Here is a 26247-nt window from a genome sequence, read left to right on the forward strand (position 1 = left end):
AAAAAGTACAGATTTATTTTTTAATCAAGTAATATTTGTTCTAGTGAATCTTCTGAATAATAGTGAAAATTATAAACAGACTTGGTCATTGCCTTGTTTAACTCCTTCACTCATCCAGGCAGACCCTTTCAACTAATCCTTCCTTCTCTTTTCTGGATTAGCTTTAAGGAAATGTTTTGCTGCTTTTATGTTCTATTTAAGCTGTCAATTACATGTCATTGCTACTCATAGAATTTTTCTCAAAGAAATTAATATGTTTCTTCCAGCATAAAACGACCACCTACAGTTGAAAAGTCACATAATTCATGGGAAAATTCAGATGAGAGTCGTAATAAATTATTGAGAGCAGTTTCAACATCAAAATTAATATCAAAAGTTATAAAAAATACAGACAAGTAGGTATTACACTTTCTTTTTTTTGTGGTACTTTTTTTTTTTAATTGGTATTACACTTTCTTAGTTACATCTGAAAATTAATAATACTGTGACTGTCATGCTTACATGTACAATTATATGCCTGCTTTGGATCATTATTTTTAAAATCTATGTTATAATTTGGGGCGCCTGGGTGGCTCAGTCGGTTAAGCGGCTGCCTTCAGCTCAGGTCATGATCCTGGGGTCCTGGGATCGAGCCCCACGTCTGGCTCCCTGCTCAGCAGAGAGCCTGCTTCTCCCTCTCCCTCTGCCTGCCACTCTGCCTACTTGTGCTCTCTCTCTGTTAAATAAATAAATAAAATCTTTAAAAAAAAAAAAACTATATTATAATTTATCTTTTTTTCTTCTAAGTGTATTTTTTAAGTGTACAAAAAAATCTATCTTCCTGTTAATGTTCCCTACTCAAATAATAAATCTCACTAAACCCCTAAGATTTGAATGTTTTTTGCAAGTTCTTTCTATGCTTTCACTGTTTAGATGATCTTATGAAATATTGTTTTATATAACAGTATATATTAGAGGCATATATAACTGGGTGGCTCAGTCAGTTAAGCGTCTGCTTTCGGCTCAGGTCATGATCCCAGGGCCCTGGGATCAAGCCCTGCATCAGGCTCACTACTCAGCTGGGAGCCTGCTTCTCCCTCTCCCTCTGCCCCTCCTCCCCGCTTGTGCTCTCTCTCTTTCTCAAATAAATAAAATATATTTTTTAAAGTATATATTAATAGGGGTGCCTGGGTGGCTCAGCCAGTTAAGCGGTTGCCTTTGGCTCAGGTCATGATCCCAGGGTCCCTGGGGCTCCCTGCTCGGTGGGAAGCCTGCTTCTCCCTCTGCCTGCCACTTCCCCTGCTTGTGCTCTCTCTCTCTCTCTCTGTCAAATAAATAAATAAATAAAATATTTAAATATATATATATTAATAGTTGAGACCATTGACCAGCTTTTGAAAATACTGATGTCTGAATTTCACTTCTAAAGATTTATCTTGGGTGTGGCCTAGGCATTGAAGCTTTTACGAATTCTTTTTTTTTTTAAAGATTTTATTTATTTATTTGAGAGAGAGAGAATGAGAGAGACAGCACATGAGAGGGGGGAGGGTCAGAGGGAGAAGCAGACTCCCTGCCGAGCAGGGAGCCCGATGCGGGACTCGATCCCGGGACTCCAGGATCATGACCTGAGCTGAAGGTAGTCGCTTAACCAACTGAGCCACCCAGGCGCCCCTGCTTTTACGAATTCTTTAGGTGATTCTAATGATAAGCCAAGTAAAATTATAACATAATGTTTTGAATTTTTTTTGTAGGCATAAAGATGTCATCATCAACCAAGGTAAATTTAAAATCCTTTTTAAAAAAAATATTTATGCTTTTCTACACCAGTTAAATTTTTGCTAATTGTTAAGAATATTGACTTATTTTCATTCACTGTACTTTATTAGCTCATAATAAAGACAAGTGCATTTATTATAGTCATTTAAGAAAATGCCCAGTTTTTATTGTAAGATATGTCATTTTTGTCTCAACCAGCAAAAATGTCAACCCGTGAAAAAAACAGCCAAGGTAAGAATAAGCTACACAGTTGGTCGCCTTCTAATTTAATTTCTTCCTGGATCTCTTATTTGGCTTTTCATTATTTATACTATCTGACTTTCCTCTTAATACGAGAAATAGGATAGTTTGGACTAGTGAATCCAACTATTTTTCTAAAAATCCATTTTATTTCTCTGAGCTCTGAAGATTCATGGTCAGTAGAGATAAATATGTCATTACGAAGAGGTATAAAATACTAAGAATTTCCCCCCATTTTAAAAAAACAATAGAAGTTGTACTGAGAAAAGCCATTTAAAAGATTGATAAATTTTAACTCAATTTCCTGTCTTGCCAATCTCATTGCAAATAATCACTCATTTCTTGAAGCTAAGACTGAATATATAATGAGTCTAGCAAATCCATTTCCTCTTGAATTTTTCTTTTATATTAATTGTAATTTCTGGCTACTTGCTGTTGTTGGCTTGTTCTGACCAAAAAAGAACAGACTTTCTATAAATCTGTATTTAATTTAATTGCAAAGTAGGTAAGTTCTATTATATCAGTTTTATATTCTCCTCAGATTGCCTGCAAATTTAATTGAAGCATGCTGTTCTAAATGAAAGCATGTCCTTTCTGTGCATGCTTTTTACAGCTCATTTCTATGTGTCATAGTTATTCTCTGGGTTGTTAACTAGATACTATGTGGTTAAAATTTTTGTAAGAGATTAACTTGATTGCTATGGATTTTTACTATTTTTTATTCTAATAAGAGAAATACTTATTTGTAATCTTTGGATTGTTTGTTTTTACATAGAAATTCTAAATGAAGTTCATTTTTGCTGTCATTCTTCTATAGTTAGGTTATACCTTCTCCCTCTTTGATAATTAAGCAGATAGCTTAAGTAATGGTTGAAAGGGAACAATGAAATTTTATTTATAAAGACAATTCTTATTATATATCAGAACACTTGTTTAAAAATAGGGGTAGCGATAAATAGTAGAAAGAGCTGTGAATGGAGAGTCTCTGTCTAGAATTTGGTCCTGGCTCTTCTGCATAATAGCCTTGTGACCTAGGGAAAATGACAGTGTCTCAGTTTTCTAATCTGAGAATAGTACCTATAAAGCTTACTTCACATGACTGCTGAAGAATGAAATAATGTATATGAAAGCACTTTAGGGCGCCTGGGTGGCTCAGTTGGTTAAGTGTCTGCCTTCAGCTCAGGTCATGATCCCCAGGTCCTGGGATCGAGCCCCACTTTGGGCTCTATGCTAAGTGGGGAGACTGCTTCTCCCTCTCCTTCTCCCCCCCTCACTGTGCTCTCTAAAAAAATATTTTTTTTTTTTTAAAGAAGATTTTATTTATTTATTTGAGAGAGAGCACAAGCGGGAGGAGGGGCAGAGGGAGAGGGAGAAGCAGGCTTCCCCTCTGAGCAGAGAGTCGGACTTGGAGCTCTATCCCAGGACCCAGGGATCACAACCCCAGCCAAAGGCAGATGCTTAACCGACTGAGTCACCCAAGTGCCCCAATAAATAAAATCTTAAGGGGCGCCTGAGTGGCTCAGTCGTTAAGCATCTGCCTTTGGCTCAGGTCATGATCCCAGGTTCTGGGATCGAGCCCTGCATCGCGCTCCATGCTCAGCAGGAAGCCTGCTTCTCCCTCTTACACCCCCCCCCCCGCTTGTGTTCCCTCTCTCTCTCTGTTTCTCTCTCTCTGCCAAATAAATAAATAAAATCTTAAAAAGAATGAATAAATAAATAAATAAAATCTTAAAAAAAATAAAGCACTTTAAAAAATAGAAAACACTGTAAAACTATAAAACGGTGCTATTATTATTACATATTTTGCTAAAGAGCTCAAATTTTATAAGATCCTTATAGAGCTGCCTGCCACTTTCTCATGTTGTGGTATGTTCTTTGGAAGGAAAAAGGAACGTAAGATTAGTATATAGTAAGTGAGTGGTTGTGTTGGTGACAGTTTTCAAAGCCATTCGGGTAAGCAGACAAATAAATGTATTTAAGAGGGAAGAATTTTGCTACAGAAGCATCACTAAGCAGGGTTTTAACCAGTATCTAGGAAGAAGGATCAAATAAAAAGCTAGAAAAGGATATAGAAAAATGAATTCTGTTAAAAGACTTTTAACTCAAAAAGGTTGTCCCAGATGTTGGAATTTAATAATATCAAGTGTTGCTTGCATTAAGCCTTATTTTTGGAATTTGAGTCTATTATTTTTTCACTTTAATCTGCTATATTCTGTCTGGATATAGACTCTGTCACCAGAGTGTACCTTCATAGAAAACTCTGATGTTTCAGTTTGTGAGGTAGTTGAGGCTTAACTGTAATTGAGACAGAGCCTATAGAAAGTAGATGGGTTCTAGATGGTTTAAGAGATAAGATAGGTAGGGTATGGGAGATAAGAAACAGCAAGATCTATCTATGAAGAATAGCTTGAGCAACTTGGTAAAATGAGGAACATTTGAGGTGGTGGTGATGTGTGGAAAAGAATAAGAGTTTTGGTTTTTCAGTTTCTATAAGACTTAATCTAGTTGTAGAGATGTGTAGCACACAACGTAGTATCAATGTTTAAACGTGTATTTTGGAGTCCAGAGACCAGTTTCACCGTTTACTTAGCTGTGTGACCATGAGCAGGTTATTTTACCTTAAGTCTTTGTTTTCTCATTATTGAGACAATCATAAACCCTCAGAGTTAATATAAAAATTAAAGATAATAAAATGTAGTACCTGGCACATAGTACCAAATAAATTTTAGTTATATTAATGTATGTGAATCTGACAGTATAATCTTGCACTCAGATACGTGGGGTAAGATGAAAAGATAACCGTTAAATAGATTATCTTCATTTGATAGAAGTTGTAGATATATTTTTAAAGTTTGTATTCATTTTGCATGGTGTATTTTACAACACATTTTCTTATACTTTAGGTATTAATCCAAAATATCTATCATTTTTGTACAATCTTTTAAAAATATTTATTAATTTCTATAGCTCTTTTTTGACAATGACAAGTATGACTTGCTCCAAGCCATCTTTTTTGATTTGGAAAGAAGACTATTTACATTTGGTACATTTAGGTGAGTGGTAGCAGAAAAAGCTTGACCTGAAGGGCCCGTATCCTTCAGCCACAGTAGAGTACAAGAAGAGCTATGAAACTGCATATTCTGATCGGTACTGAGGCAGAAGGAAGAGAATTATAGTTGAAAGCAGTAGGAGGTGGAGTGGAATGGGATGTACACAGGACAGTCTGAGGCTAGGTGTGGGAGGAAGGACAGGTTATATCACCAAAAAGAGACTCTTACCAAGTTCAGTCTTTACCTACACTCAGGTCCCTGAAACATGAACCTCTCTTCATCACTTTTCTCTCTAGTTCTGTTGGATTCTTCTCCCATTGCAAGAGAAAGACTTAGCACATCAGGTTAAACTGTGAATAAGTTTTCCTATAGGCTTATTCATTGTTAGATGCAGTGGTTAGGTTCTAATACAGTACTATTCATTTGATAAGTACTGATAAAAGTTTTTTGAGCTAACTTAGGGGACTATAAGCACCTTTTATAAAATTATCTATTGGGGAAAATAGCTAACAATCTGATAAATTTTGTAATAAAATTAGTACAGCCTATAAACTCATCCTTATGGTAATCAAGTATTTTATATTTTTTTAATATGGAAAATAAGTGTCATATGTCCTCCTTTCTAGAAGAGAACCTGAATGTCTTCAAATTATAGCACGTTACGGGGTTTTTTTCAAGCTTAAATAATCTTAAATCCTTTTTCTCTTGTAGCATCTTAAACTTGTGCTGTTTAGAATTAGTACATAGTTAATTAGTCTGGTCATGTTGAGAGCCTGAATGACTCAGATCCCTACTGGAGAGAAATATGCTTAATTGAGGAAAAATCATCAGTCATCATATAACACTCTTACGTCATTTCATAGTGCTGCCTCACTGCTCTAAGCTTAGATGCATTCGTGCTTAACTACCAGATCCATGCAGGAACTATAGGTGTGTTTAGATGAGAGATCAGTTATTGTAATATCTTAGAGAATTGAGAAGTAACTGTCTCATACTAGCTGTCTAAAAATGACTATAGATAAAAAATACTTTAAAAGTCATTTTGAAATATATACTATGTAAAACACTTCAGTAATTTGGTGTAGCCAAAACAGTTGTCCAAATAATCTGAAAATACTAAATAAACTCGTTTACAAAATTAGAGAAAGGGAAAAAAACCTGAATAATCTTGTCATTTTAACAGCCATTATAGTTCTGATATGTTTATTGTGCTTTATCAGATACACATTTTAAACATTCACTCTTTTAACAAATAGTTATTGAGTGCTTATTTTGTCAGGCCCTGCCCTTAGGCACTTGGGGATATAGCAGTTACGGTCTCTGCACTCTGTGGAACTTATATTCTACATAATAAGAAAAAATAATACTTAATGTGTCAGGAGGTAATACATATTGAGAAAGAATGAGGAGAGTAGAGAATTGCTATTTTACATAGAGTAGTTAAGGAAGACATTTCTGATAAGGTGACATTGAACCACCTGAAGGACGTGAGTGAAATATATGGAAATCTGGAGAAAAGAATTTCATGAGCAGAGAAAACTGAAAGTACACAAGCCCTGAGGCAAGAGCTTTCTTCTCTGTTAAGGGACAGCAAAGAGGTCATTGATTATAGTGTACATACAATTTTGTATTTCTAATCATTACATTTATTAAATACAGATTCAGTCTAAGTAACAGAAGCTTCTTTAGGCCCCTCACTTAGGAAAGATAAGTAAAGTGTTATGGCAGAAAGAGTGCAAGAATAAGAAGTATGAGACCTAGTTAGGGGTGAAATGACCTGCACCATACAAAGTTTAGAATCAGAATCCTAAAGGACTAAAATTATGAGCATGAGTTAGGACTTTGCCAAAGGAAATTATGAAAAAAAAAAGAGAGAGAGTATTCATCCAGTAATAAAGTTTTCCCTGTGACTCTGAGACCTTGGACCTCAGTTTCCTCACATACAGTTAAGGCTTAGACTAGATGTCACTAAGAGTCTCTCTTAATAACTTTTAAAAGCTCGTTCCTGCAGCAAATAGAAAATGGAGGACAGCTCCCCATACCTTAACTAACTTGCTTTTAATTTACCTTTTAAAGAATTTGAATGTAGGTGCTTTTGTTCATGCCATGTGTTGTTTTCTGACTTGTTGGCTCCAGGCATGTTTTGTCCTAAAACCTGATCACGCTTCCGTAAACTGAGCAATGTATCTGAAAGAATAGCTAAAATTCATCTATAAGGATATAAAGGATAGCAGTGTTCTACTGACACTGTCTGTATATTGTGTTACCTACTGAGAGGGAGCATATACCTGCTAAGGGGGTATGTAGTTTGAAACAAACCAAAAACCTTAATTGAGCTACAGATAGAATTTATCCCTTTTTTGTTACTAAGATGGTATCCAAAACTTTGCAGTTCCTGAATTTAGGAAGAAGAATGCTAGCTTTAAGTCTGTTCTAGTGTGAACAGGCAGAAAAGGCAGGAAACCAGGTATTGTACTTCCAAAAAATATACTCACTTGAGAAATTTAGATATTGGATCATTTTAAATAGGCAGCATAAACATTACTTGTATCCCTAGGGATCTGGGCTTTGTCCATGTATTCTCTATATTTAAAAGGAAACCAGACAGGGGAACCTTTTCTCTGTTGGAGGGTTTTTTTTTTAAAGTCCTATGAAGCAGAGATTCTTATTTCTTGATGTTGTTAACAGTCTTCTAGATTAAAATGTTTAAAGGCTGTCCAGTTTTTTTTTTAATATAAACAATCCCAACTTTTAAGAATATGTGTTCTTGACATCCTCTTTTCCTTATCTTCAGCTGAAAAAAGTCCCAACCTGTCCCCTTTGGACATGGAGAATATGACTTTTCGTAACAGAACATCCTCGTCTTGTGCATATTTATTTTATTCTGGTTAAAGACTTCATCCGTACTGTATTTTCACAACCCATAGGCATAAGCTTTTTTAAAAATCTAAACTAGAAAATGCAATTAGCCAGAAAAATTTCCATTCCTCAAGCATAGTTAGAAATCCATTCTGTCCATGGCAGTTAGACTCCACATGTGTTTCTTACTCTTTCATTTGTTACTGTTTTCCTGAAGCATTTGGAAAAGAATTCTGAAACTTGTTATTAGGCTTAGCAGAAAAGAGGTATAGTTGATCAGTGATACATACCAAGATTGCAGAAAGAACCATAGCAAAACATATGCCACCTTCCTGAACTATGCAATTGGTTCTCCAAGGAACAGTTTTACCAAAAATATTCTGTTGATTATTTACTTTAATAAAGCTTTTTAAACTTTTTTAAGATTCCGAAATATTTTAATCTTAAAATATATACAAATAATATCACAAGCACCTGTGTATTGAGGACCCAGATTTATTAAATCTTTACATTTTGCTTTGACTCAGGTTGTTTTGTTTTGTTTTGTTTAAGATTTTATTTATTTATTTGAGAGAGAATGAGAGAGAGCACAAGAGGGAAGAGGGTCAGAGGGAGAAGCAGACTCCTTGCTGAGCAGGGAGCCCGATGTGGGACTCGATCCCGGGACTCCAGGATCATGACCTGAGCCGAAGGCAGTCGCTTAACCAACTGAGCCACCCAGGCGCCCTAAATCTTTACATTTTGCTTTGACTCGGGTTGTTTTTTAAAAAAATAAAACATAGGGGTGCCTGGGTGGTACAGTCGGTTAAGCGTCCGACTCTTAGTTTTGACTCTAAGTTTGGGCTCAAGTCTCAGGGTCGTGAGATCGAGCCCTACATCAGGCTCCATGCTCAGCACAGAGTCTGCTTGGGATTCTCTCTTCTTCTCCCTCTGCCCCTCCCACTTTGCTTGTTCTCTCTCTCAAATAAATCTTTAATTTAATTAATAAAAATAAAACATTAAAGGTGAAGTTGAACCCTCTCTTTAATTCTGTTTAATTAAAATTTCATATACAGGCTTTTATTGCTCCCTTGGGACCTCCTGGTTCTCTTCCTGTTACATTTAATTGAAAAAGAGGGGTGCCTGGTGGCTCAGTCGGTTAAGCATCCATCTTGATTTCAGCTCAGGTCATGATCTCAGGGTCATGACATCAAGCCCTGCATCTGGCTCTTCGCTCAGCAGAGTCTGCTTGTCCCTCTCCCTCTGCTCCTCCCCTCACGTGCTCACACACTCTCTCTCTCTCTCAAATAAATAAAATATTTTAATTTTTTTTTTTAAGATTTTATTCGTGTATTAGAGAGAGAGCACAGCAGGGGGAGCAGCAGGCAGAGAGAGAGGGAGGAGCAGACTCCCTGCTGAGCCAGGAGCCGGACGTGGGGCTCAATCCCAGGACCCTGGGATCACGACCTGAGCTAAAGGCAGACACTTAACCTACTGAGCCACCCAGGTGCCCTGAAATAAATAAAATCTTTTAAAAAAGGAAAAGAGCTAGAGGCAGGGCACCTGGGTGGCTCAGTCAGTTGAGCATTGGACTTTTGGTTTCAGCTTAGATCATGATCTCATGGGTCGTGAGGTCTAGCCCCACCTTTGGGCCCCCACATTGGCCTCCACGGTCAGCGGGGAGTCTGAAGAGTGTCTCCCTCTGCCCCTCCCCCTACTTGTGCTCAAGCACTCTCTCTCTCTAAAATAAATCTTTTTTTAAAAAGAGTTAGGTAAATATTTTGCTATCTGAAGTTTCTCTTTTGAATTTATTTTTAAATTAAATCCAACTTGGTATATTCAGATAAAATGAAAAAAATTTCAATTTAGTGCTTAAAATAACTTTTCCTGGGGATATAAGTGATTTGAGGGAGTTTTTAAAATACAACCATATTTTGCTTAGTTCAGAAAAGTTTTCAGCAATATAACAACAAGTCTTTTGGAAGTTTTATGTGTCTCAGTGTTGGACTAGACTTCTTTCCCATCTTTTCCCAAAGAAAGCCTTTTTTAGGTAGTAAAAATAATCCAAAATGCTTAAGCAAATGCCCATATCTGATTATCTTGAAGTGATTTTATTACAATAAGAGTTGTAAACAAAATAACAAAGAGAAATCTGATTAAAGGAGGTTTAGATTCAAGAAAGTAGCTACAGGTGGACTCATTAGTGTCTTTAGTGTTAAGAGTTGATTAGCAATTACGTAAGACTTGGTCATGGCTCTATTGTAAGCTCCTAAGGGGCTAGGTTCACTTCTTTTATATCTTCATTGTGCACCCTCACCCCACTCCCCCTGCTCCTATGTGATTAAGAATTCAGTAAAATTTACCAGTCAGTAGAAGTCTGCCTATAGAACAAAGAAAATTAAGGTAGCATTTTACTACTTGGTCATATTTTTCAGACCCGGGTTTTTGTCCTAGCAAGTAAAGCTATGTAATATTTGGCAAGCACCCCAACTAAGAATTTTTTAAATCTGCAAAATAGGAGGGTTAGATTATATCCTTCTAAATTCACACCCCCTTTTTTTAATTTGGGGATCTACATTTTACCAATTTTTATAGCTAGACCTTTGAAAAGGGGTGAAATTTAGACTTTATTGTACAAATCAATTTATTCAAAGTCCAAAGATTCTTATAGATTACATTGTTTCATTGGATTTTGAAATATTAAATTATTACTACAATATAACCGGATTAACTAGGACTTGAAATCTTTTGAGAATTTATTCTTTTTAAGAAAAGATTTTAGCCTACCTAAAATGCTCTTTGTCACTTTCTACTAGCAAATTATAGTCAGTATTTCTAGCTTTTTGTTTACCGACCTGTTCTTGAGCTTTATGATTTGGGGGAATAGAACTGGTAAAAGCTCACACTAGATCAGGTGTATTCAGGGTGGAATGGCCATAGACATCTATGGACTCTGGGAAACAAACTGAGGGTTTTAGAGGGGAGGCAGGGTGGGGGGATGGGTTAGCCTGGTGATGGGTATTAAGGAGGGCACGTATTGCATGGAGCGCTGGGTGTTATACGCAAACAGTGAATCATGGAACACTACATCAAAAACTAATGATGTACTGTATGGTGACTAACATAAAAAAAAAAAGCTCAGACTAAATTAAGATTCTCCGATTTCCTGTTTGCTGGAATTAGATAGCATCACACTCTGCTACATTATAGTTAAATATAAAATTTAAATTCCAATTTTCAGTGAGGGGGGGCTCTTTAGTTCTAAAGATTGTAAAATACAAATAAAGTGGATTTCTAAAGTGGAAACTTTTGGGAGAAAGATGTGTTAAACTGTAAACATTATAGAAGTTCAGAAGGTTTTCTATAGGCAGTACCCATTATACAAATTAGTATAGTCATAGTCCAAAACCCTGAAGCTCTGCTGTTGCCTTTGAAAGCCTTTTTGTTGTTTGTTCAATCTCCAGGTCCAAAAAGGGAGCAAGCTATTGGGCGGGCGGCGGGCGGGGGGGGGGGCACTGGAAGAACTGATCTTAGAGCAGAGTATGCCCAGTACTAATTTCCTTCTCCACTTTACCTTTCACTATTAGTCTGTGAAAGATTAATGAATTTTGATAAGTATGTTTTAAATACATAAGTAACTTTGGGTCACCTGGCTGTCTCAGTCGGTAGAGCATGCAACTCCTGAGTTCAAGCCCCACGTTGTGAGTAGAGTTTATTTAAATAAGTAACTTCGGTAACTAGTTATTTATATCTGTCTGAATCATTTCAGCAATAGTGCTTTTCTCAGAACACCTTAGATAACTCCCAAAAAGTTTGGATTAAGGAATATGAAGGTCATTTTGCAGTTTGGAGCACTTTGCAGGATAGGACGGCCTAGGGGAGATGCTAAAGTAGAAGATTGAGTTAACAAGAGTAGACCAAAGGGGAAGTGCTAGCAGTGAGAAGGACAAAGGAAGGAAAGTGTTAAAATCAAGTGTTTCAGATTTCTGCCTAGGGGCACCTGGGTTGCTCAGCCTGTTAAGCATCTAACTCTTGTGGCTCAGGTCATGAGCTCTGAGTCATGAGTGGGGTCGTGGGATCAAGCCCTGCGTCAGGCTCCATGCTCAGCGTGGAGTGTGCTTGAAATTCTCTCTCCCTCTCCCGTTTGCGCACGCTCTCGCTCTCCTCTCTCTTAAATAAATAAATAAATAAAAATTTCTGCCTAGTGTTCACTCTTTCCAAAGATAATAAAACAGAAATATCTTCCTCTTTTGTACTCTGATTTCCTACTATTGGGGTCCAAAGCTCAGGCTTCTATTTGGATTATAAGTAAGCTGTATTGTCAGGTAATTGGACTTCTGAGGACCTTACTGCTGTCTGAATAGTACTATCCAATAGAAATATGATGTATAACACATATGTCATTTAAAATGTTCTAATAGCCACATTTTAAAAAGTAAAAAGACACAGGTAAGAGTAAGTTTAATAAATTTAGCCCAGTATATCCAGAGTATCATTTCAGTGTGTGATCAGTCATTGACATATCTTACTTTTTTCATACTAAGACTTAAAAATCTGTATTGTACAATTACAGCATATCTCAGTTCAGACTAGCCACATTTTAAGTGTTCAGAACCAGTGGCTATTGTTTTGGATGCTGCAGGTCTAGAACATAGTTTGAGAATAAAAATGTTTCACAAGTTCTAAATCATAAAATTTTGAAACACAGTCTAAAAACTCATTTGACCTCTTTGAGCCTTGGTTTCCCCTTCTCTACAGGTAGGGGGTTGGACTAGGTGAACTCTTAAATTTCTACGAGTTCCCACATTGTATGTGTCTAGAGAAACAAACTAATGGTATTTTGGGATTGATTATAGTATTTTTATCAACAGTATCCCACAGAATTTCTTTTTTTATAATTAAGCTATCATTGATCAGATTCAATTAAGAATATTTAGGGGCACTTGGGTGGCTCAGTCGATTAAGTTTCCGACTCTTGATTCTGGCTCAGGTCATGATCTCAGGGTTGTGACCACGCTGGGCATGAAACCTGCTTGAGATTCTCCTCTCTCTGCCCCTCCCCCTCCCTCCCTCCCTCTCTTAAAACTTGTTTTTTTATTTGGCATAAACTTGTAAGTGGTAAAGCTGGAATTCAAACCAAGGTCTGTCTTTATCACAAACCTTGTATTCTCTCCACTATACTGTATAGCCTCCCACTTAGTCCAAGGAGTTTTCACAGTGCCAAGTAAGAAATAAAATGTTGAGATTAATTACATTTCACTAAAAAGCAGCTTTATTATTGAATACTGAAAAGCTCTATACTGTGTTTACTAATTATCATGAAATAGTTTAGTAATTTCTTTTTCTCAGATTGTTTTTCTTGACCACCGGAAAATATAACTGATCTCCTAATTTTCTTTGGTCTCATGGCCCATCCCTTCTTGACTTTCATGGTACTGTAGTTTTACAGTGAGAACAGCCAGAAAGTAGCTTTAGGGCAAAACAGACAAATGGACTGTTAAGTCCTTTGACTGTAAGGTCAAGAAGTCTGACAATCTCAAGAACAAGTTTGCAGTGAGAATCTATACCCAACAATGGTTGAGGAGAAAAGAGACTCTTTTTACCTGATTCCCAAGGTAAAGACTGTATTCTTTAAAAAAAAAAAAAAAAGTCGCAGACTGCTGTACGCAGGCCAGAAGTGCGTTTTCACATGGTATTTTCCCTTTTTTTCCCCACAAGGATTAAATATTTAAGAATTGGGAGATACAACAATAAACTATAGATTTCCTATTTCTCTTGGGAAAAAAAAGGGAATATCTAGCAACACTAGGCCCACACGTTTCATGGACTTAACTAGCTGCTGCCTCCCTGACATGAGCATGGGGTGTGCCAGTGGTCCCAGATCCCAGTCAATCATCCTATATTCTCTCACTGCTCTCATTTTGGATTACCTGTGTGCGCCAGTAGATAGTCAATTTGTGACCCCGGTTTTAAAGTGTACATGATGGGGCGCCTGGATGGCTCAGTCAGTGAAGCATCTGCCTTAGGCTCAGGTCATGTAGGGTCCCTTGCTCAGTGAGAAGCCTGTTTCTCCCTCTCCCTCTGCCCCTGCCCCCCACTCGTGTGCTCTTTCTCACTCTGCTTTCTTTCTCAAATAAATAAAATATTTTTAAAAAGTGTACATGATAGAATTCTAGCTTATTTACCTATATGTACTGTTCTGTGGACAGTCGATTTAAAGCTTATGAAGAGATAGTGTGTTAAATCACGTATTATAAGCAGTTCCTAGACAGGGTTCAGAATGGTACAAATTCTTCTCAAAGGGAAGGGAATAAATACTTGTTGAGGACCTCATATTATCCCTTACAGTGTAATGTCTTATTTAGTGAATCATAATTGCAGGTGGTAAGAAGTAGTACTATTTTGTGTATTAGGAAAATGAGGCCAGAGTCATACAGCTAGTCAGCAATAAAGCTGGAATGCAGATCTTGATCAGTCTTTTCCCAAAGCTCATGTTCTTTCCACTATGATACATTGCCTCCCTCAATCTCAGGAATTGTTATAGGTTCCTAGATTACATATTTGGACCTCAACATATATACTGCCAGTTTCCAGGCAGAGAAAACATTTTCATCCTGACATGCATTGCCATTTTTATTTTGGAAAAGTTGACAAGCACTAGATAGTTTCTTTGCTTTTACTTAGTTGCTTGTGCTGCTGAGGAGAAAGGAATAGTTGATAAAGGATAATTGACAGAGGGAGCAATATGGTATTCTGAGCTGTCTCTATTAGCAAAGGAGAACTTTTGTTTTCTTTGATACCACTATTCCTAAACCCATTCCCTTGGCTGGACATCTGATCTCCTCTAAGTGGTAGAGACATCTGCTAATAGTTTTATTTTTTCATCCAGAAAGCATTTATGGTATACGCCTCTGATCAAAGATCCTGGGGGGAAATTCCAAAGGACAGGATATCTGCCTCTAAGAATTTATATATATATTTTTTAAAGATTTTATTTTTAAGTAATCTCTACACCCAATGTGGGGCTCGAATTTACAACCCCAAGATCAAGAGTCACATGTTCTACTGATTAAGCCAGCCAGGGACCCCAAGAATTTATATTCTTTTAAAAAAAAAAACATGAGGGAAATTATATAACAAATTGATACCTATAAGAAAGTGAACTATACAAAAAAGGACAAGGAGATGCTGATAAAGATGATTGCAGAAGAGAAATAGTTGCAACTGGTAATCATTTAGTTCTCCTCAAGTCCAGCAATGCTAAAAATCATCAGGAAGCAGAGCCCACTCTTAGATTCAGAAGTAATAAAGACCTATATCATGTGGTGTGAAAACTGTGGCGTGGGAGGTCTTAGCCTGTTCTTAGATCTAACCATGAGGCCAAGCACAAGTGAGTAATAATAATAAAAATAACTTGAACTTCTCACCCATAACAAGCACAAATACTTGCAGACGTTCATCAAGTAATTTATCTTTCCTTCTTCCATGGTTCTCATTATATAAACTATTGAATTATGTATTCTCCTTCGTAGCTTAGGTCATTATTAGAGGTCCTAGAGTTGTATCAGCCTCTGGTTGATGACCACATTTTCAGTCTGTTTCTGCTGTTTTTTCATATCATGCCAGACAAGTTGGTAAGTGCTAGACACATGCTATGCTTTCGTACTCAGTCCCTTATTTTCTCCTTCCTGTTTAGGTTTTCTTGTGGCCATTTCACCATCACTGTCACCATCTACTAAACTTACCTATATGTACGTCATTAGGATGCTGAGGCCGAGGATGGGTGTTGTTTTTTGGTTTTTGTTCTCAAGAAACAATCTCGTCTGCTTAGTGAAGTTTTGTTTCCTTTTGTAAAAGATACGCAATAAATATTGATTTGAGGGACCCCTGGGTGGCTCAGTCGGTTAAGCGTCTGCCTTCAGCTCAGGTCATGATCCCAGAGTCCTGGGATCGAGTCCCGCATCGGGCTCCCTGCTCCGCGGGGAGCCTGCTTCTCCCTCTGCCTCTGCCTCTCTCTCTCTCTATCTCTCATGAATAAATAAATAAAATCTTTAAAAAAAAAAAAATTAAATAAATAAATAAATATTGATTTGATTCTAGACTTGTCTTTAACATCTTTAGTTTTAGATTGTTGCAGATCTTATAAACAACTATTGCTTTAAGTAAATAAAAGATGTCTTAGAACCTATACTGCTAATTAGAAAACTATTTCCTAGCACTGTCTTAAAAATGTTAGTGTATTGTAATTGAATTAAATTGTTTAGACCCAACCCTGATCGTTGGAACAGTTGTGAAGTGAGGGAAGTTGGTCTTCTTTCCCTTCCAGCTATACTCGCTGTGTGTGGCAGAGCTCTTGTCCTCTCTCTGCATCCTGACTTACGATGCTGTATGACTCCTCTCCTCATGGTGTAGTCTCAGGCCATGTTTTTTGTATGTCTCATTAAACATGAGTAGGTTGGGACGCCTGGGTGGCTCAGTCGGTTAAGCGTCTGCCTTCAGCTCAGGTCATGATCCCAGCATTCCAGGATCGAGTCCTGCATTGGGCTCCCTGCTCAGCAGGGAGCCTGCTTTTCCCTCTGACCGTCCCCCAACTCATGCTTGCTCATGTGCTCATTCTCTCTCTCTCTCTCTCAAAAAATAAATAAAATCTTAAAAAAAAAAAAATTAGTAGGTTGATCGAGTAGTATGTTAGACATGTTTGTTGTCTGCCCTGATAATCTCTTTATTTTCAACTGTCAGAAAAACTTTCATCCTAATTTTTTTTCCATTTTTCTACCTCAGCTTTCCTGGCCTTCTTGTTTAGTTTAATTGTGAAAATAGTTATTCTCATTTAAGGAAATGACCAATAGTTTTTTCCTACAATGTTTTAGACAAGGTCTTTATATAAAAATAATTATGTATAATAAGAATAAAACTGAACTAGCTATTTTTTTGTCTTGTTCTTACTATATCACCTTAATAATCCACTTTTCTATGATTATTCAGAAGATTGACTTAACTTTTGTCTTGTGTTTTAACAGAAGGAGAATATGTTAAAATGTTTATGCGAGGTCGGCCAATTACAATGTTCATTCCTTCTGATGTTGAAAACTATGATGACATCAGAACAGAACTGCCTCCTGAGAAGCTGAAACTGGAGTGGGTGTATCCTTCTCTACTGTGACAGCAAATTTGTTTGCTTTGTCTTTAGTTTAAGAAGAATTCATTTACCTCACCTCTATCAAAATTGTCTTTATACAAAAAAAAAAAATGTAATAAACATTGTAACCACTTGAGAAAGTAAAGAGATCTTACCTCTCATCCTTCATATATTATATATATTTTGCTATTAGCAATTTAAAACCACCCAAATTAATATCTTTGAATAGGGCAAGTGGTATTATTGTATGAACATCGTGGCAGCTACTTACAGTGTGGTAGAGAAGGCATTAGGCTGGAATGGGAAGACTAGTGTTTGAGTCTCAGCTCTGCCACCCCCAATGAACCTTACTTCCCTTATAAAAAGAGGTTAATAACTCCTACTTTACTGAGCTATTTTAAGAATTAAATAAGGAAACATCAGTTAAGCATTTTGTAACTTGTGAAATGATGTAAATTATTTTAAGAGCTCAAATTAACAAGATTGTTTCTAATTCCAGAATTAACTTCTCAGCCAGACTTTGTAAAAAAATGACTACATAAAAGACCTCCCTTAATTTCACTTAGAAATTTTTCTCTTAGAACCTTTGAGAAACTCCATGAAACAGAATGGAGCTAGTAGTTTGAACTCAGCTTTCTGCCTCCGTTCTCCTATAAGCTCTTTCCCCTACCCTTTCATTCATTCCCTCATTTCTGCAGAAATTAGCTTGGGAAAACTCACCAATCCTATAATTGTGTACAACTTTTTAATAAACACTCTGCCTACCAACTGTGCCTGGCTGTCTTACTCATTATTTAGGTCAAGCATAAATGTAATTTTCTCCGCTCTTCTTTTGATCCCTCTCTTCGCTTTCTCTCCATTTACATTAGGTGTTCCTTCTATGCTTTCTCCTAGGATACTGTTACTTTTCTTTCCACAATTTCTAATGATGTATTTGGTGTTTGTTTTTGTCATCTTTGCCAGAGCATAAGCTTCAGGGACACAGGCCTCTGTTTTGTTCAGAACTGTATGTTCAGCCTGTGCCTGCCACACGTTAGGAACTCAATATGTATTTGGGGAATGAGGAAACTAAGATTTATGCACATTAAAAACTCAGGATTGCACCCTGGATGGTGGCAGGACTTGAGTTTCCTAGTTTCGATGCATTCCTGTTTTCTTTATACCTTCCTCATTCCCTTAGGTATCCATGAAAAACTTGTTAGTTTACACCTTAAAAATTGTGTTATTTAAAACCCTTGACTTTTGTGTTTAAGATACGGTTATCGAGGAAAGGACTGTCGCGCTAATGTTTACCTTCTTCCTACCGGAGAAATAGTGTATTTCATAGCATCAGTAGTAGTACTATTTAATTATGAGGAGAGAACTCAGCGACACTACCTGGGTCACACAGACTGTGTGAAATGGTTGGTATCATTGAACACTTTTTTTTTTTTCTTTGTCATTTTTGCTTTTCTTTTTAATTTGGGTTTTTTCAGAAATGGTTTCTTGTGGAGAGCTCTCAGATGTTAAGGATATTATGGTCATTCTGTAGAATATATTTTAAAAAGTGGCATTTTAATATGGGGAAGTTCTAGTGTAACTTTTAAAGCATTTTTATTTCTTCTGACAATTTAATTGATAATCTCCTGGAAAGTAATGAGCCATACATACTAAGAACAAAATACTTTGAGCTTGGTTGCAAGATGTAGAAAGAGTTTAGATATAGACAGGAAAGACATCCTTTTAAAAATTTTGCTCGTCACTCATGTTTAACATGAGAAATGTGGGCATATATGCTGCCCTGTTTTCAGTTTGTACTTAAGAATTTCTTGCCCCAAGTTTGACTTACAAGATTTCAGCATGAAGAACTAATTAAAAGTTTGGAGGTGCTATGTGTGAGGATGTTCACTGTGTTCCTTTGTAGAAAAGCAGAACTATTAGAAGAGCTGTTCAGTCAATAATATGCAATAATTGCTATTTTATATAGCAAACAGGGAAAATGCTGACATTGTAATAGATTACATTTGCACAGTGCAGTACCACATCTTCAGTATGATAAAACCATCTGACTATGCATGCGCATGTGCAGGACTAGAAATGAACTTGAACAGATGAAGACAGTTTAACTTACCCTGTCACAATTGTGAATTTAGTGTTCCATTGTCTATTTTAGTTTAGCAAAGAAAGAAAAACTATGGCCAAAACTTAGATGCTTGATGTTTATTTGATTTGCTAAAGAAAATAAAGCAGATAAGTCACAAGAATTTTTTAATGATTAAAAACTGAAAAATATTTGACAGATGTTGTTACTAAGGCATATTTTGGCTGTTTCACATGTTTCCCATATTTAAAATTGTTGTTAATACTGTTTTTTAGCCTTGCTATCCATCCTGACAAAATTAGGATCGCAACTGGACAGATAGCTGGAGTGGATAAAGATGGAAGGGTGAGTGGCATAGTTTTCTGCATGCTGTACCAATGACATTGCCATCAGAATGGAATCGATTGTAATTTTAACCATGTCTTGTTTATTTTATTCTTTTAAATGGCAACTAAGGGATTTCTAGTATAAGCAGGGAAAAAATATAGCAGAATGTAAGAACATTCCAAAAAACAAAAGAGAATCATACTACTTAAATATTTTTCTCTAAAAATAAATGTTCTCCCAAGGAAACTATTTACTTGTAAAATTGGGAGGACTCATAAGCTTGTTACTTTTTTTTTTTTTAACGTAGCATAACTTATCAGTGTTTGCCAGAGGATACTACAGTTTCACTACATTGATGGACCTCTTGATTTTATATATGACTAGAACTGATAACACTTTAAAATTTTCAGTTCCTACTCAATATTATTAGGTTGGTTTACGTAATAAATCCCTTACTTGTAAGGATCAACAGTATTATTGATGACTGATTAACATGTGTCTGATTGTACCCATGACATTCTCTGGCTTGAGTTTATTTAAAGAAAAGGAGTTGGAATGGTTATATTGGATGACTTCTAAGGCCCCTTCCAGTTTCAAGTTCTGTTTAAGAACTGTTTAGCAATTTATTGGACATTGATTAGGAAAAAAAAGTATTAGTTTCCCAGGAATGAAGGTAACGTTAAAAGCAGAGTATCCAGAGCAAATTTGCCTGGGTTAGAATTCTAACTCTGCCTTTTAATAACTGTATAACTTTGGGCAAGTTATTCAAATCTCTCTATCTCCGTTTCCTCATCTGTTAAATGGTGATTATTATAGTACATAGTTCATAGGATTATGAGGATTAAATTAATTAATACATGTACTTAGAATAGAATATGACATAGTAAATACTAAATCATTTGCAGCTACTATTATTATCACTGTTGTTATTTTCTTGTTTTCATAGTATGAGAAGAAAATACCTACTCAAGATTCTTTGGGGTCATGTCTAATGCAGTAGCTATTTTATATTAGATGTTTATCCATCCCTACTGCTTTTTAAAGATGGCAGACAGTTCTTTGTGGTAACGGTATTTATTTGCATCCACCTGAATACCAGTTAGTCTTGCTAGCTTGTATTTTTCCCCTTGTTTTTGCAGCCTCTGCAACCCCATGTCAGAGTGTGGGATTCAGTTAGTTTATCCACACTGCAAATTATTGGACTTGGGACCTTTGAGCGTGGAGTAGGATGCCTGGATTTTTCAAAAGCAGTAAGTAACAGTTTTTAAAGAAGTGAGCAAGCTGCATAAAGAAGCAGAAAAGAAGATAAGCTCAGTTGTGTGTATGTGTGTGTATTCATAGAAAGTGCTAACTCTGAGTTGTTAGCTATTGCTTAGCAATGGACAGCATTTTAACCTAGGTACTAAAGTACTTTGGTTTAAATGGGATACAGGTTATTATATCTAATTATACTTTTGTTCTGAATCCTATTCTGAAATAGGATTCCTGTAGTTGCAGGAAATGGTTAGAGGAATATATACATAGCATGGTATAATTGAAATGAGCAGTAGGATGTGCTTTTTTGCTTCAGCTTGAATCATGGAAATCTATTTTATTTAGAAAATTCACAGACCTGAAAGTTGGCCAGTTCTGCACAAATATTGACTTTTCTTGATGTCACGTTGGAACAAATGAAATAATCAGACCTTTGTGGGGTGCGTGGGTGACTCAGGTGGTTAAGCAACTGCCTTCAGTTCAGGTCATGATCCTGGAGTCCCAGGATTGAGTCCTGCATCAGGCTCCCTACTCAGCGGGGAGTCTGCTTCTCCCTCTGACCCTCCCCCCTCTCAGGCTCTCTCTCTCATTCTCTCTCTCTCTCAAATAAATAAAATCTTTAAAAAAAAAAAAAATCAGACCTTTGTGCTTACTAAAATCATGAATTATCTTGGTTCTGAATTGATGACAACATGAGTTTAAAATTCAGTATCTAGCAATCTTATCTAAACTTTGAGGCTTTATTCTGAGGGGAAAATAAAACGAGGATATTACCCATTGAAACATTCTATTTTTTCTTGAATTAAATACAATTATCATAGATTATACAGGAGATCTACATTTTAGGATCCATGATTTTAAATTTCAAATACAAACACCCCTCCAGATTTTATTGGGGCTCACTCATTCTTTAGAATATATGTATATATTCAGGGGCACCTGGGTGGCTCAGTCATTAAGCGTCTGCCTTCGGCTCAGGTCATGATCCCAGGGTCCTGGGATCGAGCCCTGCATCGGGCTCCCTGCTCAGCGGGAAGCCTGATTCTCCCTCTCCCACTCCCCCTGCTTGTGTTCTGCTCTCGCTCGCTCTCTGTCAAATAAATAAAATCTTAAAAAAAAAAAAAAAAAAAGTAGAATATATGTATGTGTTCATATTACCTCTTCAGTTCCTAGCTGTCAGCAGGTTTATTATGGATTATGGGAGTTTTGTGGGACATGGAGGCGGAAGGGACATTTTTAGAACTGAAAGATAAATTTGGGTGGACATAGGAACTTTGCTAGCTTTGAAAGTACTGAATGTCCAGAGGTGCAGTGAGACAAGAATTGTGAGAAAGGCATTTACAAAAGGTGGTAAGTGGACAGAAGGTTTTTCACTACCTTTCTTACCCTTAAATTTCTGTAGCAGGAACTGTTGTCATCTTGTTGATAACATTGTTACAGTGTTAAGACTGTCTTGGATTGCCTCACTCTAACTTTTCCTAGTTTAGGTAATTGTTTTAATATAGGCTAAAAAAAGATAGAGAAGAGAGTAATAAGCTCTCCCCTTCCTCAGTACCTCTTTTCACCACAGTATTTCTTTCTCCCATATATGTCATTAGGCATATACTGCAAATGCTAATGGAAAACAATTTTTTAGTATCCACATTTTTTTCCTTAAAGTGGGAGACTTAAATTATATGAATGAAAATAGTTTCAGAAAAATAGAAAAGAGGGGTGCCTGGTTGGCTCAGTCAGTTAAGTGTTTGACTCTTAATTCAGCTCAGATCATGATCTCACGATCGTGAGATCAGGCCCTGCGTCACGCTCCACACCTGAGTGGTGAATCTGCTTGAGATTCTCTCTCTCCATCTCCCTTGGCCCCTCCCTACCCATGTTTACTTTCTCTCTCTCAAATAAATAAATTTTTTAAAAAAAATTTTAAAGGAAAATAGAAAATTTGTTTTATTTATCTCATTTATCCATGTTAATGTAAGTCAGGTATATCATGGAAAACTGTATTGCTATCTGACTAACAGAAGTAACTTAGATGGCAAGTGGAAGTTAACCTAGGGGGAAAAAATTAAAAATAGAAAATATTTTTAAATGAATCTTCATTATATTTCTGAAGAAAATAGAGTCAGGAAATAGGATAATCATTTTCTTTTTTTTTTTTTTTTTTTTATTTATTTATTTGACAGAGAGAGACATAGCGAGAGCAGGAACACAAGCAGGGGGAGTGGGAGAGGGAGAAGCAGGCTTCCTGCGGAGCAGGGAGCCCGATGTGGGACTCGATCCCAGGACCCTGGGATCATGACCTGAGCCGAAGGCAGACGCTTAACGACTGAGCCACCCAGGCGCCCCGATAATCATTTTCTTTCAAGGAGCTGTGAGTTTAAAGGATTTGGGATTATCTTAATATTGGCAGTTTTAATAATACGGTATTTCTTCTTAGAAAGTCAACTTTAACTGAAAATTTTTAAATGCCTTTAATTGATTTTTCTTTAGGATTCAGGTGTTCATTTATGTGTTATTGATGACTCCAATGAGCATATGCTTACTGTGTGGGATTGGCAGAAAAAATCAAAAGGAGCAGAAATAAAGGTAAATCAAAAGAAGTTTTAATTATTATTTTTCAGAATACATTATTTGTTTTGCAGATCCTTGGAAGTATATTGCGTATCCTTAAGTTGCAAGAGCATACCAACTGGCCATATTCATTAGATTTATTGATTTGCCATTATTCTAATGATATTAAGAATACCTACCATTTATTTTTTTTTAAACAACACCTGTTTATAGTCTGTAGTTTCTGTGATAGTATCTATAGATCCTGAGGTCAATTCTTAAAGTATTCTTAAGATAAAATAGTCAAGCACCTTCAACCAAATTCCAGTGATATTTCAGACACATTGTACTACAGAAATGCCAAAGTGGATGGTTATCTCATCTCAAAATTAACTCCGAATACTCTACCTGGTTTCTTCTTTAACAAAATTTGTTACTTCATTCGATCTTTAAAGTTTTAAAAATCTAAAGGAAAAATTCATTCTAGGAATATAACTGACATAACCAAAAAGCAAATGTAACGGTAAGTTTTTTGGTCTTAATTACATGTATGGGACTATTACATAAAATGCCAGAGCATTTATAATTGTTGTAGAATAGGGTTGATCCTTTTGTGTGTATAACTTGTAAGAGAAGAATATAAGGTTAACATTGCAACTGTGTTCATATGGGTGGCAATGGCCTCCCTCTGAAAGGCTTTCAGAGGGATTCAGAGTGACAGGATGACTATAAAAAGCCTGTGACATATTTGCTGTACTCTTAAATAACATCACATTCCTCTTTAGTTGTGCGTGCTCTCTCTCTTAGCAGTTTTGTTTGATATAAGCTTCAAGCTTTCAGCTTGTTGGTCAAAAAGAGATTCTTTTAAATAGTGTAAGTTAATCTTTTGAAAGAGTAGATTGATTGTACTTGAAAAGAATATGACATGTCAGGAAACCTCAAATCTTGAAAAACATAAATGAGGACATAGATTGTCTTTCAGCCATCATTCAGAGTAATTTAACACTGAAACATGGGGACGTTATACCAAAGTAAAATGGGTGAATTTTGATCCTTTGTAGTAAAGGCTACCAGATGAAGTCTTGTGGTTTTCCACCTACTGGCCACTCTTTGATCTCCTTTCCAGGACCTTAAATGTTGGTATTCTTCAGTGATATCCCATGTCCTCCACTGGTATCGTGTGCTCTTATGGCCTTAGTTACTGTCTGCTGTGTCCCATATCAATTAACTCTAACCCAGATCTCTCTCTAGCACACCTATATTTCTTGTTGCCTGCTAGGCATCTTTCTTTGAATGTCCTGTCCTGCAGGTCAAAATCAACATGTCCCATTCTGCACTAGTCATCTTCCTCAACCCTCAACCAGTTTCGCCTCCCACCATATTCCACCTACTTGCGAAAGCGAGAAACTCTTTTCCCCTTGCTTGTCACACTGAAGTTCCTTACGCACTGTATCCCAGATGTCTGTATTAGAGCTCTTTCCAGTGCAAGTGACTGCAAAACAACTGAAAGATAAAGAGAATGTATTGATTCATGGTTAGGGAGAAAAAGAACACATCTAGAAAAGCTCAGAGGGGAATTTTGTCTCCGGAATGACTTGATTCAGGGACTGGATCACTGATTCTCTTCTCTCTCCTCCTTTTCCTGTATGTTGACCTTATTCTCTTCCACTGTAGGTGAGCTCTATTTCTGCTTAAGTCACAGAAATTCGGGGAGTTGATACATACCTAGTTAATTTATATAAATTTAAAATTCAGTAAGGCAACTTCAAAACCTTATTGACAGAAATTAAAGAAGACCTAAATAAATGGAGGAATATACAATAATCATGGATAGAAGAAAATATTATAAAGATATTACTTCTCTGCATATTATTCTATACTTTCAACATAGTCAAAATCCCAGCATGAATTTCATGGAAGTTGACAAGCTTAGTATGTGTGGAATTACTAAGGGATAAGAGTAGACAAAAATAACAAGGTTTATGAGGGTGTGAAGTAACTGGAACTCTCATACACTGCTGTATGTTGAACATAGAAATCGGCACAGCCATTTTTGGAAAACTGTTTGGCATTACCTTCTAAAGTTGAACATACAGATGTGCATACCCTCTACCATCCTGTTCCACTCTTAGGTATAAACCCAACAGAAGTATATCCATGTGTTGACCAAAAGACAATCAAAAATAATGGTAGCCAAAAAAAGGAAGTTACCCAAATGCCAATCAGTAGGAGAATGGATAAATCAATAATGTGGTCTTTACATACAAAGGAATACAATACAGCAATGAGAATGAACAGTTTACAATATATGCACCAGTATGAAGTGAATCTCACATATGTAGATAAAATGGGGTCAGACACAAAGGAGTACATTCTATATGATTCCAGTTAAAACCAAGTAATCTATGCTGCTACAAGTCAGGATCATGGTTACTTGAGCAGACGTAGGGGATAGTGTCTAGAAAAGGTATCTAAGTTATTTCTGGGATGTTAGAAATGTTCTTTTTCTTGTTCTAGATGCTGTACAGAAATGTGTTCAGTTTGTGAAAATTTATCAAGCTATGTACTTAGGATTTGAGTACTTTTCTGTATGTATAATATAAACCAATAAAAACTAACATAAAATATCCTGGGGGCACCTGGGTGGCTCAGTCAGTTAAGTGTCTGCCTTCTGCTCAGGTCATGATCCCAGGGTCCTGGGATCGAGCTCTGCATCAGGCTCTCTGCTCAGCGGGGAGCCTACTTCTCCCTCTGCCACCCCCCGCCCCGGCGCCTTGTGGTCTCTGACGCTCTCTTTCTCTCTGTCAAATAAATAAAATCTTTAAAAAAAAAAGTAAAATATCCTGTAAGGCTACACTTATACCCAAAGTGATTTAATTTCATAGATTACTTCAAGTTATGTATTGAATATCTTACACTAGCATTATGGGTTTGTATACTGGGAATATTTGTAGTTAGTTTTATAACCCTCAATTAATCCATTTGGCATAAGATTCAACTGTCAAGTAGTTTTGATTCTT

At 36.6% G+C, this 26247-nt stretch overlaps 1 protein-coding gene across 4 annotated transcripts in view; it reads left to right on the plus strand.

The window, feature by feature from the left end:
* EML4 (EMAP like 4) overlaps positions 1-26247 on the plus strand; it is a 147012-nt gene that overhangs the window by 78066 nt on the left and 42699 nt on the right. For 2 of the 4 annotated variants that reach the window (XM_032410390.1, XM_032410392.1), the window contains 8 exons: positions 267-395; positions 1731-1756; positions 1954-1986; positions 16904-17027; positions 18276-18425; positions 19378-19447; positions 20569-20679; positions 23168-23263. In XM_032410390.1, coding sequence (XP_032266281.1) covers positions 267-395; positions 1731-1756; positions 1954-1986; positions 16904-17027; positions 18276-18425; positions 19378-19447; positions 20569-20679; positions 23168-23263 — 739 coding nt within the window. The remainder of the gene's footprint in view (positions 1-266; positions 396-1730; positions 1757-1953; positions 1987-16903; positions 17028-18275; positions 18426-19377; positions 19448-20568; positions 20680-23167; positions 23264-26247) is intronic. The other 2 variants (XM_032410391.1, XM_032410393.1) reach the window with 1 other exon arrangement.

Source organism: Phoca vitulina, unplaced genomic scaffold, assembly GCF_004348235.1.
Source record: "Phoca vitulina isolate PV1807 unplaced genomic scaffold, GSC_HSeal_1.0 scaffold12, whole genome shotgun sequence".
In the NCBI taxonomy this organism is placed as follows: Eukaryota; Metazoa; Chordata; class Mammalia; order Carnivora; family Phocidae; genus Phoca; species Phoca vitulina.